This window comes from Oryzias latipes, chromosome 6, assembly GCF_002234675.1.
Source record: "Oryzias latipes chromosome 6, ASM223467v1".
NCBI lineage: Eukaryota > Metazoa > Chordata > Actinopteri > Beloniformes > Adrianichthyidae > Oryzias > Oryzias latipes.
This window is the reverse complement of record NC_019864.2, coordinates 29,530,900-29,548,764: the sequence shown is the minus strand read 5'-3', so window position 1 is coordinate 29,548,764 and position 17,865 is coordinate 29,530,900. Positions and strand designations below refer to the sequence as shown.

General features: G+C 43.3%; 1 protein-coding gene across 1 annotated transcript in view; it reads left to right on the top strand.

Moving 5' to 3' along the window:
* Positions 1-17,865, top strand: part of LOC101161726 (transmembrane and TPR repeat-containing protein 2-like) — a 107,956-nt gene that overhangs the window by 75,698 nt on the left and 14,393 nt on the right. Inside the window, exons 4-8 of the mRNA XM_023956084.1 lie at positions 282-396; positions 2,297-2,382; positions 5,153-5,337; positions 6,260-6,338; positions 13,358-13,479. Coding sequence (XP_023811852.1) covers positions 282-396; positions 2,297-2,382; positions 5,153-5,337; positions 6,260-6,338; positions 13,358-13,479 — 587 coding nt within the window. The remainder of the gene's footprint in view (positions 1-281; positions 397-2,296; positions 2,383-5,152; positions 5,338-6,259; positions 6,339-13,357; positions 13,480-17,865) is intronic.

Genomic DNA, 17,865 nt, shown 5'->3' with positions numbered 1-17,865 from the left:
GGCGCCGCGGTGGTCTTCTTTTTAAACCCTCTTTTAGGAAGAGGCTGCTCTTGCATGAAACTCCCCCTGTGAGGCATCTCTGTACTAGAACTCCAGCTGCAGCAGAACTGCTTCATCATTAGAGATCGCAAAGCAGTGAACTCAAGGCAGCGTGAGGCTTTGAACAGCAGAAGACGGTTTCGTCTTTGTCCCTGTCCTGCCGGTGCCATCCAGCTTCTGGAAACCAAATGGAATAACACTGTTGGCTTTTGTTTCATCTCTAACTTCTGCTCTTTTAACAGCGTGGGGGAACCTTGGAAATGTCCTCAAGAGCCAAGGAAAGATGGAGAAAGCGGAGCAGGCCTACAGAAATGCGCTGTACTACCGCAGCAACATGGCAGACATGCTGTATAACCTGTGAGTTTTCATCGCATTTCTGCTTCCTATTTGGTCTTCTGGAGGGGCCTGAACAGCTTCATCAATCTGGAGGGGTTTCTGTGCAGAAGTGCAATCTGGCCTTTTATTCTGCTGTTCTCCTGACAGCACTATTAACCACGGGACAGTAGTCTATGGGGAACAGGCAGAGCGCTGACCCATCCCGTCACTGTTTGAATGTCTGTCATTAGTACAAATCCTGCTTCCACTTTATCAGAAGCTTTTTTTTTTTTTTTTTTTTTAACTTGTCCTGTCCAACAGCTGGGCAGACAGATGAGAGCTGAGGGCCTCTTGGGTTGGACATATTTTACTTTAACAAGAGGGGTTATTAATCTTCAGACAAACCAAAGGTATGTCTGAATAAACCCCTTTTGTAATTGAGGCCAAACTTTATTAATTTCAATCATGTTTGAAAATCTTTGGTGTTGGACCGGACGGAAAAGGAAAGAGGGGAAGAAGAGAGAGGGACGTTAGAGAGAGGGGGGGTAGGGGGTGATAATAGGAGGGGAAGGGGGATAAGACCATGAAGCAGCATAAAGCAACAAGTTTACTGGTTGTTAATCATTATGGTAAGGTTCAAATGTAGAAAAAAAAAAAAAAAAAAAAAAAAAAAAAGGGGCGGAGCCTGTCCACACACACACTCAAATGTTATAAACACACCTGCTAGCTGCAAAAATGTCCACCTGTCGACATGTACACAAAACAGATAGTGTTCACGAACGCATACTTATGCCTTAAAACCAACTAGTGTGAAATCTTTCATTCATTCAATCATGCAAACTATTAGTGCAAAGGTGAGTTAACACCAGTGCTCAGGTGAGTGTTTATGTTCTTCTAAAATGGATGGTGGAACGTGAAAAGAAGGAGGGAGAGTGCCCAGCCATCCCCACCCCAAGACCCCCACCGCAGCAGCAGCGGCAGCCGGAATCCCCCAACGCCACACGGGAACCGGCAGGGAACAACCGCCGCCCGGGCGACCAAGCCCGCCACCCAGGCCAGGGCCAGCAGGGCCGCCGCAAGGCCCCCAGAGCCAGAGAGCAGGGACGCACGGAGGGAAAGAGAGCGCCGCCCCAGCCCCACCAGGAGAGCAGCCCCCCCGCCGCGCCGGGAGAACCCAACGCAGGGCCCCACCGGAGAAGGACGCCCACAGCCCCAAACGAGCACCCCACCACCACCCAGGAGTTCCGGGCATCCCCCCGCCCCAACCCCAGGTACGAGCCAGGACCCCCCAAGGGAGACCCGCTCCGCACTCCAGGCAGCCACCCGCCCGGCCCACGGTTGGTCCAGGGAGGAGCGAGGCAGGGGCCTGCCGCCCCCGCCCAGGAGGGGGGAACCCCGGGGAAAAAAGAGGGCCCACAAGGGGTGTTGTAAATATGGCCCGACCAGGCTCGGCCACAGTTGGAAATTTGGCGGGGCCCAGCACTCAGGAGCAAGGACCAGAACCCACCCCCCAGGGACCAGAAACCCCGGCTCAGATGTAATGTGAACCCCCCCACCGCGCGGAGAGAGCACCGCCGGGCCCAGAAAGCCGGCACCCCGGGGACACGGCCGCCGCTGCAAAGGGGCCCGTACCCCCCACCAGGGAAGAGGCAGGGGACAGACGGACCCAGGTCCCACCTTCCTTGCAAAATGTGTGTGCGTGTATGTGTGTTTGAAAGGGTGTGTGTGCATGTGTGTGTGTTTATGTTGGGATGTATATATTGAGGGGGGAGGGGTGTGTGTACTAAGGGGGGTGCGGTTAAAATTGGCGGGTAGGGCACTGAGGGGACATCTCCTGATTACTCACAGTGACGTCCCCTTTATCAGAAGCTTTTAACTTCAGACATCTCCGTCTGTTGAGCTCCACTGTGATGACACCGTCAATCTCTCTCATCTGCTGCAGTGGTTTGCTGCTCCAGGAGAGCAACAAGTTCTCAGAGGCCCTCCACTACTATAAGCTGGCCATTGGGAGCCGGCCAACGCTGGCTTGTAAGTACAGCTATTCTGTTTTTTATTGACGATTTCAGGCTCTTGTGGTTGTGCTGCTCCATTCAGGCAACGGTGAACAAGAACGGCGGTCATTTGAAACAAAGAGATGGATCCCAGAAGCCTCTGCTGTCAGGCAGATTAAGACAATCAAGCACAGCCTGGATTTAAAGGCCATGTCACTTCTTAGAAAATAAATCTGAATGTTTTGTTTCCAAAATAATGAGCATAAATGCTCTTAAACTTCTATTGAGAAGGCTTTGAAAGGTGTAGACCAAAGAGAAATGAAAACAACTTCAAACTGGATAAAATGTCTTGAATGCTAAAAAACAAGGTTTTAAATCAAATAGTTTGTTGTGTTCTTTTTTTTCTCTTCTTACTTTCTTTAGGGGGGGGTCATCTATCCTCTCAGATGTGTAACATAAATCACCATTACCTGATCAGACAGTATATTAGCTCCCCATTGTTCCAGGCATCAGTCAATGACATCAGCAGATCATCCAAAACGCCTCATCCCTTTCTTCTGGGTCAATTATACCTCTAATCACGCTCCTGGTTGGACAGGGAAGTTCTCATTTAGCCACCAATTATGCACTCTGTTGTGGCTGATAACAGTGTTCATTAATTAGGCAGACAGCCCTTTAAAGCCAGACTGAACTGATGGTGGGCTGTTTTTCTGTGCTTACAAGGTTAAAGCATTTCTCACTGTCTGCTTAGGGGTTGACTGTTGTAGCTTTTTTAGGTTGTTTTGGCTTTTATCTGGGTAAATATATTAAATGCTTTACTTGGAAATGTTTTTTTTTTCATCATTTAAATCATTAATTCTAGGTAGTCAAATAAAAAATGGGAAAAGAAAACAGTAAAGTTGTCCTCCACTCCTCTTGAACTTCATTTACCATCAGCAGTATTTTGAGAAGTCTTGCACATTGATCTCATTGCAGTTGATGAATTCCACCATCCGGACCTGATGGGGGTTTGTTTAGACAGAAAGGTCCACAGAGGCTCCTTGCATGCAAACACGCATCGATCGTCGACCAATCAGGGGGAAGTTTAAAAGCCTCTGAAGTGTCTCACAGATGCAGACCAACGTCAGACATGCAGAACAGCCTGAAGAAGATCTACGACAGCTTTTGCCGTTTGTTCATATGCAAATGTCATTCAGATGGAAATGTCTGCTGACTGCTGCCTCCGCTCTGTGAGAGCATTATGGAGGCAGAGCTGCTTAAAAGTGTGCAGTGACCAAGAGTTTTGTTAAATCAGCATTTCTAAAAAAAACGGGGGGAAAAACACACAAAAAGCCCAAAATGAGGGGGGGGGGGTCAGAAACATCATTTCAATTTAAAATCATTATTATATACATTTTAGAATTGAAGTGTTTTATTTGCATTTCTGAGTTTCATCAACTTTAAATAAATCCATAGGTCATTTTAATTTGCAATAACAAAAAAAAGAGTATAGAACATTTAAAACATGATCCCACTGAACCAACGACAATCAGAATGTGAAACCTGCAAAAAATGATTTTGAGTCTACATTCTAGTTTACAAAAGTTCTCAAGTAACTTCTGCGTCCTCTGGCAGATTTTGGGACTCTCCAATATTTTTTGGGGGGTGCAGAGGTAGGCTGGTCAACCTCTGATTGGAAGACCGCTGGTTAGGTTCCCGTCTTGCCCGCCCGTTTGTTTACGTGTTCTTGGGAAAGACACTGGACCCCACATTGGTCCTGGTGGTTCCAAATGTGCGGCAGTGTCAGATTGTGTGTTTAAATAAGTGAATGGGACTGAGACTGTAGAGCGCTTTGGACCTTCTATAAACGTAAGAAAGCAATATGTACCATTCACCATTTTTGCACTTCATGAATCATAGCTTCTGCTTTTATTTTAAAGACCCACTCCGACAAAAATTGTGTTTTGTGTGTATTGTTATGGCTTTTTCCTGATGGTGGACATATTACAAAAACTAGAATATTGGAGCCAAAAATTACATGAGTATTTATTCAAATCGCTGCAAATTGGGAGGAGTTAAAACAAAAAACCTGTGAAGAAGAGTTCATTTGTTTTCAGAGAAAATATGCTGGACGGTAGAAGGAAAAAAAAAACAGAAGAAAGGAACGTGCTGATTGGTTGTTAATGGGTTGTAAGCTGGACAGCCTGAAGACAGAGAGCTCCATTATGGGTGACAGTAAGGGGGGCGGAGTTGCTCCGTGCCAACACAAGTTTCCTGATTTTGGCTAAAAACATTAACATTAATTTTGAACTTCTTTTTTAGACTGCTTACACTGTGCAACGGTTATGTGACGTTTTCCTTTAGTTTTATCATTTTTTTCTGGCTTTGCATTTTTAACAAATTAATTGCATCTCCTGCTATTATTAATGGCAAATGCACATTTATTCAGCAGCAATCTGATTTAAATTTTCCGTTTTAGTCATCGAGTGACGCCCTTTTTATGTACTTTTATGTATATTATTATATTCAGTTGTCAATTTTAATGTGTGACTGTTGCACAGACCACTTTTTTGAGTTTATTTTTGCCAGTGACAGTGAAAATAACAAAATGCCAAAATATATCTCAAATAGATCCAAAGATGAACGGATGTTAGTCACGTTTATTCTGTTGCAAAAATTCAATTTTCATGAATGAAGCTGGAAAGCAAAGTACAAATCTGTAGCTGAAGACGGTTTCATTGTTTTGTTTTTAATTTGACGTGAATTTCAGCAAACTTGAATATTTAGACTGAATTCTGATGTTTCTGGCGTTTCATTGGTTCCAACAGCGGCCTACTTGAACACGGGCATCATCCTGATGAATCGGGGTCACACAGACGAAGCCAAGCGCACCTTCCTGACATGCGCCGACATCCCGGACGAGAACCTGAAGGACCCGCACGCTCATAAGACCTCTGTCACCAGCTGCTTGTACAACCTGGGGAAGCTGCTCCATGAGCATGGCCATCAGGAGGTAACCGCTCAAGAAAAATCCCATCTCTCTGCTCATCATGTCTGGTAGATAAACTATCGGTGTTTGTTAAAAGCCAAAAACATACTAAAACGGACATTTAAAATGTCATTTTTGTTAAATGATGCCTTCAAATGTGAACACCTGGTCAAATAGGATCAAGCTCCTATTTCTTTTGGATGGAATACACTCCCCATCATTAAAACATCACATACTGAGCGCCTGTACATTTACATAGATTTATGTCGGATCATACTTATTTGGTACAAACATAAACAGCCTCATGGCTCTCTTGGGAACTCACTTCTTTGCGTGATCCAGAAACAAAAATCTAAGAAGATAAAACACAGGAAGTGGCTCAACTAGACTTCGGAGGATGTTAAAAACGTTCTTGCTTTCATAAAGGTACGTTGAGAAGGTGTCTCAGTCGTATCTGCACAGATATTCCTCAGGCTGTTTCCAAGAAATTCGCTCCGTTTCGTCCCCGAAGGCCCTTTGGCGCTGGCGAGGCGAGCTGGTTTTCCGATGCTGCACGTTCATATTTGTGGAAGCCGTGATGCTGCTGATTCAATCAGGAGCCGAGCGAGACAACTGCTGATTCAATTAAAAGGTCTTTTTAGAAGCTGTTGGCATTCTGGAGGCAGAGCGGGGTCCCACTTCCCCTGACCTCCAACCACAACATTTGGTTCAGCAATAAAGCAGCTGAAGGTCAGTCTGCTGCTGAAACTCCGGAGACCGGCACGCCGCATGCCCCAGAGTCGAGAAGTGACACTGCTATAGTCACTCCTAACAGCCATGATGCTCTGTTTTAACAACGCAGACCCCCCCAATTCCACACTGTGTTCACGCAGCCCAGCATGGCACATGCAGCTTCACTTGCTAAATCTACACACTGTGTAACGCAAACCTTTGATTCGATTCACAGGAAGCCCTCTCCGTGTTCAAAAGAGCTCTGCAGAAAATGCCAAGACAGTTTGCGCCGCAGAGCCTCTACAACATGATGGGTGAGTGCAGCTCCTGTTTCTGGATCGCCAGCGGTTACTTCTGGATGCACTTGGAAAGAATTGGCGGCTTTACATCAATCTACATAAAACAAACATCATACTGAAAAAGTCCAACTTTCACTGAACATTTGGAATTATTCAAGCACTTGAGGCTCCATTAACACTTTCCCTGAACAAAAAACTTCAACCACAGAAAGGAAAACACGTCGCTAACGTCGCACTGTGACAGACATAGACATCTACCACCCCCACCACCACCCCCCACCCGGAAAAAAAGAAAAAGATGACATCACAGCAAGAGAAACCTCAGAAGGTGTTCTTTTTTTTTTCTCTAAATTCACTAACGAAACCAAAACACACGTTTTATAGATATCTGGAGGACGTTTCGAAATTATTATGGGATGGCTACACGACCTATGGCTTGGTAGCCATGTTGTGGCAAAGTGTAAAATTTGGTGGTTCTCATTTTTGCTCAGTCTGGGAAAATACTTTTCTTTAAGCAATCTTCACTAAACTTCAAACACATCCCACCGCCGTCTAAAACCACAACAAAAGTCTCAGGAAGAGGCTGCCATCTTGAATTTAGAAAAAAAATCTGTCCTCCGAGGGATTTCAATCCATCGCCTCCCAACTTCTCGAGCATCATTGGGAAGTGATTTGGAAAGAAATATTGGGTTTGTAGATTTTTATTGGCGTTAGCGTGGCAAGATTGCAAAAGTGGCGTTCTTCTGTTTTCTCGCACCTTTTGTTAACCGAAATATTGTAAAAATTTGAATACACGACATATGATATGACCATATTAGGAACGTGGGTGTGGTTAACACAAAACCTATGTTGCCAAGAAAATCCAAGAGTTCAGTTTTGCTGATTCTTTAAAAAATGACGATGGCCATGTCCGAATTCCTTCCCTACTCACGACATAGTGCTGTATATAGTGTCTTCAACATTTTGTAGAGCTGTCTGAATCTACAATTCCAAAATCGAGTGCCCAAGAAATGTCCCAGAAGTAAAAAAAAACAGTGTGCAACAATTCTCACCATTCGCGAATATAGACCACAATGCATTGAAGTCAAACTATTTTAAAAAAAAAAGTGAGCATGGTTTCCCAATTGGTTTTAAAATCCAGGGCTGTAGGAAGTCCTGCACTATATAGTGTTTTGGTAGGGTAGGATTTCGGACACAGCCATAGGCCTGTTCGCCACCCCCAGGTACACATAAAATGGTTGCTATAGAGATAAAACTAACAGAAAAGCTGCCATTTTGAAAAAGAAAAAGTTTATTTTTAATGAACTTGTCTCGTACAGCTCTGATCGGGGTGACAGGGGCGGGTCAAAAAAAATCCAGCAAGGGGAGGGGAGGGTAGGTCCTGCAGGTCGTACAACTCTGTTTGCGGCTTTAATCCCATTTCTCTTTTTAAACTCCTTTTATAATCAGTCGGATTCACATTTACAAGATCATGTCAAACAGAATTAATTTGCTTTCACTTTGACAGCAGCTCAGCTTGTGACCCCCCCCGGCATCAGCTCTTCCCCTTTCCTGTTTGTCTTTAAACCCGACACAAACAAACACCTCAAACCAGAGACTCCTGTCATCCAGGCTTGGAAACGCCAAAGGGGCTGTTTATGTGTTGGCAACACACAACACGACGGAGCTCCTGAGCTTCTGTCAAAGTGTTGATGAAAGCTGCAGGTCCCATGAAGGATAAACGCCACGTCTGAAACGCCGGCGCCAAGCCAGAGATGCGCGATTTCTGCCGCCTGCCGTTGTTTCCTCCCAGAGCTGATTTTCACACTGGGCACACCTGCTCAGATCAGTTTCCCGTTTTGCTCTCATGCTGCTTGTCAGACGCCAACCAGCAAAGTGTGTCATCAGGGTGGTGGTAATCTGCACGCCGCTGGTCTCCCTCCAACCCTCTCTGGTGGGCTCAGGAATGTTTGTTTTCAGCTCTTCGGACTAGAAACAAGTTGAGATTGCGTCTTTGGCTGTCTGAGAGCAGCATGAAGCTGTACAGGACTTTACACCCATTTACAGATGAAGATCTTTGGTTTCAGTGACTGGAGGAACAAAGTTTCAACATGAGTCACCTCCCCAGTTGGAGGATTTGAACGTTTTGTTTGACAAAAAAGAAAAGAAAGGGCAGATCAGTGCAGTCTGGGCAGAAATGCAGACCTTGCATACCGGTTCAGTCCAATGTGGCAAATGTTGAACCAGAAGACCAAGAACCTCAATTTATTAATAGATCTCTGTTCCCATCATCTTTTTGTCAACAAGCGGTTAAGAGTTGGAGGATGTTGAGGTCTCACTCAGGGCCATTCAAGAAGACTTCAGAGCAGAGCTGTCACTCTCTCTTTCAAATCAATAAAAATCAGTTGATCTGGTCGGACATCTGGCATAAATGCCACCCACATTCCTTCCTAATGAGGCGTTATGGAAATGCCCCACCTGAAGGAGGCCTAGCAGCTGACCCAGGACACCCCGGAGAGATCGTATCTCTCAACTGGCCTGGGAACGCTCAGGATCCCACCAGGAGATCTGGAAAGAGGAGGTCTGTCTCTACGGACATCATCTGAATCTGAGACAAGCAGAAGATAAATGGGTGGATTGGGGATTAAAGGAGCTCCGAACCAATTGAAATGTATTAATATTTGTTTTAAAGCTAAAATGGGCGGCAGTGGCTCAGGGGGTTGAGCAGGTTGTCCATTGATCGAAGGGTCGGCGGTTCGATCCCCGCTCTCCCAAGCTAAACTGTCGTGTCTTTGGGCAAGGCACTTCACCCTCCTTGCGTCCAGTGCAGCTCCACTGGTGTTTGAATGTGCATGAATGTCCCGGTGATGGTCAGAGGGGCCGTAGGCGCGAACTGGCAGCCACGCCTCTGTCAGTCTGCCCCAGGGCATCTGTGGCTACAACAGTAGCTTACCATCACCAAGTGTGAATGAATAATGGACACACTGTAAGCACTTTGAGCGTCTGGAAAAGCGCAGATAAATCCAATTCATATTTGCAGCTGACAACTTCATATGTCCCTTTTTTATCCGTTCAGATCGCCCTCTGATGTACTGTCAAAGATTTATTGTCATAAGCACAGTAAGAAACGGGTTTCCCTGCACAATGAAATTCTTACTTTGCTGTCTGCAAATTGAAAATTCACACAAAATATACACACACAAAAAACAAGAAAACAAACCACAAGATGTCGTGCAAATTTTGAATGTGCAAAACATTGGAAAGTGAAAAAAGTCTTCCCAGTGGTCTTCTAATTATGATGATGCCGTTTTTAGCATAAATCATAAAACCTATGTTGTTTTATGAGCGGCAGGAGCTCATTAGCAATTCACCTCTGAGTTGTGGGCGGGACTATTTGCTACGCTGCCCCCCGCTTCTGCTCCTGAGAGCGCGGAAGGGCGTCTAAGTGGCCTGCCCAGCAGATTTTTACGTCACAAATACAATCAGCTGCATTCTTTTTTCTATCTGAATAGATTAATACTCAGAAATACAATTTTAAGCTTCATTTTCTTTATGCATGTCCTCCATCATCAGAAAAATGCCACAAGAACACGTTACAAGCCCAATTTTCACTGGAATGGGTCCTTAAGGTCTAGAAGGGAGGAGCAGGAGGATGAAGGTTTGGAATTTGAGCTTCAACATAAATGCTTAACATCAGGATCGCATGATGGATTTTTGGGGAAAATGCATGAATTTTTAGTTATGACCCTATTATGAAACATTACTAAACCTAACTCTAAAAACAAAACAGTTTTCTTCTTCATCACTTGATTTGTAGAGCCTATTTCATCAACATGCATAGAAAACAAGGGTCTTTACATAAAGGACATAAACATTAAAACAACAAAAAGTCATAAAACACAATAAAATAAAAACAATGAAAAGATGGGTTTAAGATGGTTATGTATAGATGGAGATAGAAAGGGTAATAAATGATAAACCCTAAAAGCCATAAAACAGTCTACAGCTAAAGAAATAAATGTGTATGAATTATGTAAAAGATGTGATCGTTAACAGCTGATGTTATCCTGAAGGCTTCTGCAGAAGTTTGCAAGCATAACTTTTGCCTCTGTCATTTTAACAAAGACTTAACTTAATCCTGTTTTTCCCAACATTTCCTTCACTTCAGTTTGTTTGTAAAAACCTTTTTTTTTTTCCAGAAACAATGGAGGAAAAGGTTAGGCCTTGATGCCTTTGAAAGACCTTGTTTTCCTAAATTTGTAACGGTTGGGATTAGGTGCGTGTCACCTGTTTACCTCAGAGTTTTGGTGCTAATCCCTGTGGAATTAAAACCTCAGCTGACTCTTGTCCAAACAACTTATCTAGCTCTCTGACAGCTCACATGTTTGGATTTAGCTCAAATTATGAAGCAAATTACAGCAGGTTAGAGTCCCACTCTGCGCTCTTGGTTGGATCTTGCCTGTGTTGTGTAAGGAGCCCATGTTGTCAGATTCCTGCAATAATTCGGCGGTTATTGGGAGTTTAGGAAAGAGTGGCCGTTGTTGTTTCAGGTGTCTGCAGGCAGAGGCTCGGGCCCGTCTGTGGGGGAGGTATCGGATGATGTCTGACACGCCGGGGGAGAGTAGGGGAGAGCGCTAGTGAAAATTTCACACTTATCCGACACTGTGAGAAATGTCTACTTTCATATGTTCCACGTCAAAACATTTTCATTTCTTTAAAGAATTCGGAGGTTTGTGTTTGCAGAAGACGCTGCGAATGGATAAATCACATCTGTGGGGTAAATGAGTCTGAAATAAGCGTTGGATTGCATCAGAGCTCAAAATCTTGCTTTTTACAAAGCAGCTAAAGTTTAAATCATTTTCTTTCTTACTAAACTCGCTTTGAACTTGTTCATCTCTAAACCCAAGAGTCTGCAGCCTGAGGCTCCGGGGCCACATCCAGCTCCTTGACTTTGAGGAAAACCGCTTACAATGGAAACAAATATTAGCTTTGTTAGTTACGTTTTGTCATTCATTTGTGGGGTTTTTACACTTACGTGATCTTACATGAGTATTTTGTTATTTTATTTTATTTTTTTACCTCTGACGTTACACTAAATCAAGAGGCATCAAGAGATTTACCTTCCCTCCAAAACGCACACATAAAAAAAAACGATGGTAAAAAGGTTTTGATCTGTTGTCAGAGTGGATTATTATTAGATTAGGTTCAAACTCAAATTCTTGTTTATCCCTTGAGCTATCCTATGCACTTTAACGTTGGGAGTGGGGTCATCTAGACCTCACTAGACAGTGCTCTGAACCTTTTTTTCTTCAATGATTTGTGATCTTCACTGGTGTCCATGGATTACATGAAATCCTCTCCACCTTTATCCACCTTTGTCATGGTAGGGAGAACACGTCAATGTAAGGGTGGGGTCATCTGGACCCTATAGGAGAGCACAAGGGATACGTCTACTTGCTGTTCTGAGGCAAAACTCTAAAAGACCCACTCCAAGGAAAATTGTGTTTTGAAAGTCTCAATCCGATCATCTTCTGATCTATTTTCAAAGTGTTCCCAGTGGTCTTTTAATTAGGATGACGCTGTTTTTAGCCAAAATATAAAACTTTTGCCATTTTCTACGACATAGTTTCTGCAGACTGGCTGGAGTTCATTAAAAATTTGCCCCCGAGTTGTGGTTGGGACTATTGGTGCGGAGTAAGCCTTCACTGATTTCCAATCACTGCTTTGTTTACACGCTGTCCCCCTCTGGCTTACAGCCCCTCACAGCTTCAACCTAACATTAGCCATGCAACAAAAGTGGCAGCAATATCTGAGCTATCCCGCCGTCCAGTTCTGATCCTGATTCCAGCTCAGGCGAGGAAGTGGATGAAGGATGTCTGACAGTGGATGCATCAGAATGAAGCGGAGCAGGTAGACTTTGGCCCGCTCATTTCAGTTGCTGCATCACAAAAGAGAATGTTTTTAAAAGCCGTTTTTTTTTTCATCTGCTCCTGATTTGAAAAAAGAAATACTCAGAAATGCCATTTAAAGCCTAGTTTTCTTTTTTTGATACCTTTTTCTTCCCAGCCCGGTGCAAGTCAACAATTGCGTTTCTGGTGTCCTTAGACAGCTCTTTGGTCTTAGCCATAGTGGAGTTTGGAGTGTGACTGTCTGAGGTTGTGGAGAGATGTCTTTATATAGATAACCAGTTCAAACAGGTGCCATTAATACAGGAGTGGAGATCCAAAAGAAGTTACAAGTCTGTGAGAACCAGAAATCCAGCTTGTTTGTTGGTGACCAAATACTTATTTTTCACCATAATTAACACACAAATTCTTTAAAAAAAAAAAAAAAAATCACACAATGGGATTTTCTGGATATTCTTTTCTCAATTTGTCTCATTGCTGAGGTATACCTATGATAAAGCTCTCATCTTTTTAAGCGGGAGATCTTGCACAATTGGTGGCACTTTTTTGTCCCACTGTATGTTAGAAAATAAACCTCAAAATTGCATTTCTGTAGGATTTCTTTATCAAAATTATTGTGAATCAGAAAATGCGTTGAGCGTGTCAAGCTCCCTGCTCCAAGCTCTTAGCAGTGGGGAGGAGAAGTGGGGGCGGAGATGCTCTGTTCCTACAGACCCTATGCTCTGGAAAATGCTTCTTTTTTTGGCTAAAAACGACAATCATAATTAATGCTTTGAACAAAGATCAAAAGATGAGCGGAGTGGGACTATAAAATAAATATCCAAATACTGCAGAATCTTATTTGACACAAGACATTTTTCTTTTTAAATATACCCTGCATGTGCTGCTGTCAAAAGTAATAATAGAAATAGAACATTGTTATATTTGAATTATTGTGAATGTTTACAAGCTACTTTTTAAATGAATGACATAATGGACTTCAAACCCGGTTTATTTTTCTAAACAATGAGGTGGGACTTTGTGGTTCTTGCTGGGTTTTGGTCGGTAAGAAACTGGACCAAATGGCACTTTTAGTTCTAGTGACCTCTGCTCCTAACCCAGTCTGTCCAGAGAAGTGCAGCTGACGGTCCCCATGCTTTGCCCCCACAGGGGAGGCCTACATGAGGCTCAACAAGCTGAGCGAAGCCGAGCACTGGTACCGAGAGTCGCTGAGAGCCAAGCCGGACCACATTCCCGCACACCTCACTTACGGCAAACTCCTGTCCATGACGGTAAGACTTTGATCACAACCTCATCCAAAAGAAAAAAATTATATCCAAGCTTATTCCACACTCGTATTTTAGATTCCAGTTTGGCTCCGTGGCTAGAAAACAGCTCCACACTGAACAGATTCAGGTTTTGGAAGAGAGGAGTTTTATAAATTATACATATTTTATTTATTATTCTTTTAGTTTTGCTTTTCCAGATCCAGAAAAAAAAAGCTTTTTCTAGAGAAACCTTGGAAGCAGCTCCTGATTCAGCTGCAAGTTTTTAAAACTTTCTGGGATTTATTCCGCAGCATAAACGGTTTCAAAATGAGCTTCTTTTATGTTTATACGGTTTATTTGCCATTTCATTCCAGAAAGTAACATGGAAATATGTATACAAGCACTGTAAAGACCGAAATGCATCCCTCCTCATCCTTACAGATACAACAGCAGACATCTTATGAAGAAGTGATCATGCAGTCATCTGTTACAGATTTCACCTTGATAGTTGTGCTTGGAACAGAGTTCTTTAGGGAGAGCTGTAAAAGCTAAAAAAGAGCTGCTGAGGGACGAAAAAAATTGTTTTTTGATGAATAGTTGCAGAGAGGGTCATAAGAAGGGTGGATCCAAACTCTGCAGATGACATCCCGCACTCCCACTGTCTGGACCCAGATGGGAAGAAGTGAAAATGTTCAAAAGCCTGCAGCGTTTGTTTCTGCTGCTCGGCTGAGGAACCAAAGTCTTCCTGGCCCTGTCCCGCTTCATTTCCCAGACCGAGGCAGAGTCCTTTCTAAACTTCTTTCCTTTCATACAGTAGTTGCCTTTAATTTCGTCCGGATCCCCGGTGGTTTGCGTGGAAATCTCACTGGCAATCAGATTTAGTTAAATACCCAAACCAAATTTTGGCTTTTTTGTGAATTCACTAAAATCGAAGTCCATCTAGGAACAAGTTCAGCTTTTGATTTGTGATCCAGAGGTGAAGTCATGGCCCCGTTTTCTTCTCTGTGGTCGAAGCCTTCGTGCTGCCAGCACGTCTGACTAAATGGAAAGTTAACATTTATCTGTTACCAAATCCAGGCCGAGCATCCCCACTTAACGCATTATATATGTTGGCTTTAACATACATATCCAAACTGGAGTAAAAGAAATAAATGTATTTTCATGTATCAGAAGTGCCTAAATGTGGCTAAAGCCTTAGTTTCAACTGTCGTTATGGGTGGATATGGGCTGTCTGCTGTTGACAAATGATCAAACCTGTATGTAGGTGACCCCACAGTAAATACTACGGTCATAAACCACTCAGTGATTCTGCAGAGCTAAAACGTTCATGCACATTTTCTTCTATGGGCCTGCTGCCTGCCGGTGACAGGTCGTAGTGAGCACTCAATACAACGCTAAAGGCCCGTTCACACCGGGACGAATTTCGCTGGCGATTTTCACCGATGTTTACCGCCTTGTGACTTAACAAAGGGCACCATGTGAGTGTGCACACCGACGCAAAAAAACGCCACGCTTCAAAAAAAAAAACGCCTCGTGTTCGTTTTTTTTCTGTTTTTCTTTTCGTTGAAATCTATTCGACCAATGAGAACGGCGCTTTTGCACACGTGTCTGGAGCTTCTGAAGTTACAGTAAAACACAACTTGGGGGCACTCAAACACAAAACTGCCTTGCTGAGCACACATACCAGCGAAGAAGATAGACGCCGAGTTGCATCTGCACAGCCGCGAAGAAATAATGACGGACATTCTAAAATATCCCTGAACCAAGCACCAGTTGGAGCTACTGGTGCTTGAAATATTCATGTTTTCTTTGTATGATTCTGACAAGCGCGTACTTGCTCTCTTCTTCTGAGTGAAAAGCGACTTTAAGAAGCGTAAAGTTGCGCAGCGCCTTCTTGTGTACAGGAGTATTTCTGTTTACATTAAGCGCCATCTAATGTCAGGGAATGAAATTGCATGTTTGCTCGGCTCATCGTCAGCGAAAATCGCCTGGGTGTGAACACAAAAAACGTTGGCGAATAACGCCTGGCGAATATTCGTCCCGGTGTGTACGGGCCTTAAGGGTAAGGACGGGTGAGGTAGGTGAGACGCAGGCGTGCCGTACAGGTTTTTTTTTTCAGTCCTCCCCAAATCCTGCTGTTTGTTTGTTCAAGGATCCCGACAGTGCTGTTCAGGTAAATAACTTGTCAACTGTTTAGGTAATTAAACTTAATTCCAGTGGAGAAAAAGTGGCTTTGCGCCGTTATGCAACACTTAACGAATGGAATGTGCTGCATATATTCTTTTCAACGAATCAGCTGATTCACGGTGATCGCATAAATGGCCAAAGGTTTAAGGTATGTCAGAGAGCGGCCGTCGCTGGTGAGAGCTCCGGCCTATAAAGGTTAATAGATCCTCTCTACACGTGCCCGGATGACCAAAAAACACACAACACACGCACAGGTCAGTACTACGTGTGGGTGCATTTGACTTTTTTTTTATTACTAGTTGAAATCGGCCAAGGTACAAATACCTTATTAAACTGAGCAGCAGCATCTTGTTAAATAGGATTTTCCCTTTGCACCAGCTGGAAGAATTAATCAGTTTGAGTCGTAGATAAAAGTCTCTCCTCAACATGTCGTACATTACAGTAAGTAGAAAAGAAAAAAAAACAGTTTGGAATCCAAATTTGAATGGAGCCAAATCCCGTCACTCTGTCAGAGACCGTCTCGGGGTGTAACCCAACCCCCTCGGAGGAGAGGGTTGAGTCTGGATGAAGTGGACTCTGGCGGGAAGTCATAAAGAAAAACTCTGTTTAGGGACTGGCTTATGAGGAATATGGAGTTCAGATCTTCAGGGGTAAAAACTACGGTTCTGTTCCTGAGGATTTGGAGGACAGTTTGAGCCCTCGTGATCCTCTGAGTGCAAATGATGTCATTAAAGAAGGTCGTGCTGCGGTTTCATGCCCACATGATGCATTTAAAAGACCTCACTTTTAGAACATGTCAGAAAGTATGTTCTCAGCTTTACAGGCGGCCGTGAAATGCAGCTCAGAGTCCGTTCCCTCTGCCTCATGTCAACAGCATTTAAGCTTGATCAAAAGCAGTACAGGAAGTTGACCTAACCCCTCCAGCTCTTCATCATCATCCTCTTCTTTTAGCCTCCCAGTGGAGCAGCTGTAAGTGATGAAGGACTTCAAATACTGTCAGGGCTTTCAGGTTCAGGTCCCCACAGGAGGGCGTGCAGAGTCAAAGAGGAAAGGAAGGATGCCGGAGCTGGCGTCTGATACGGAGACGACAGAAGTGGGTTCAACGGGAGGATGGGAAAGGTGAAGGAGGGAAGTCACGCATTCGGCACTGACGTGTTCACACCTGCACCGACACCATGGATGCACCAAAGGTTTCACACTTAGTGCACTCCCGTTATTTTTATACCTTTTTATCCATAGGTTTATCCACAAGTTTGTCTGATGCTTAAGGAGAGAGTATCTTCTGCGTTTTTCTTTGTTTGATTTCATAAAAAACACAAAACGTTAAGATCCTATGAGTCTTGGAGAGATTGTAAAATAATTACAAGCAAACATTTTGCTATAGTAATTCAATAATTCAATACCGATGCACAAAAATCATAATTTAATCAGCTAGATCCAATCCAAAAATATACTTTTGTCAATCATTCCTTTAACAGCGGGGCATTAGCTCCAGCATTGATGTTCTTTGACATCACAAAAGTCGCTTTTCTCAGCTTCCGAATCTGCTGGAATTACATTGATGGCGAGGGTTGAAAAGTTATGGTATGGTAAAGTGTTATGTTAAAGCGTTGGTATACAAGTGTCAGGTGTTGAAGGGTTAAGCTAATTTTGTCTCATATTGCCAATTCAATATGAATCAATTAAGTTAAGGCATACATTCTATTGATTTTTATATTTATCGATATATTTATTTATTTGTTTATTTATTGAATTTGGAAAACCAATTTGCCAGCTTGTGCTGACCCTCAAACCCTCCACCTGCACATGGGTGAACAAAAAATATTCCAGAAGCGATGTTTATCAGAGGACGTCCGGGATCTCTGCTGAAACACCATCAGCCACGTTGAACAAACACTTAGCACACGCTTGATTTCCCTCCCACATCTAGGGAAACCCCTTTCAGATATTCACATGACTAAATTACCTTTCTACTGAAGCTCAGCTCACTAAAAATGCAGTCGCTTGACTAAGTTTTCAGTCATTAATACCACATGGTGTAGAGGGGAAGTGAGTTTATTCTTTAGTTTGACCAATCTGATGAGATTTGCTTCACTTTACACTTTAAAATGTTTTGATTTGCTTAATAAAGTCTTTTGTAACCTTTTCGTCCTTTTTGATACCTCAACTCTTAATGAAGATAAAACACCAGTTTGACTAATACATTATTCATGAAAACCATCA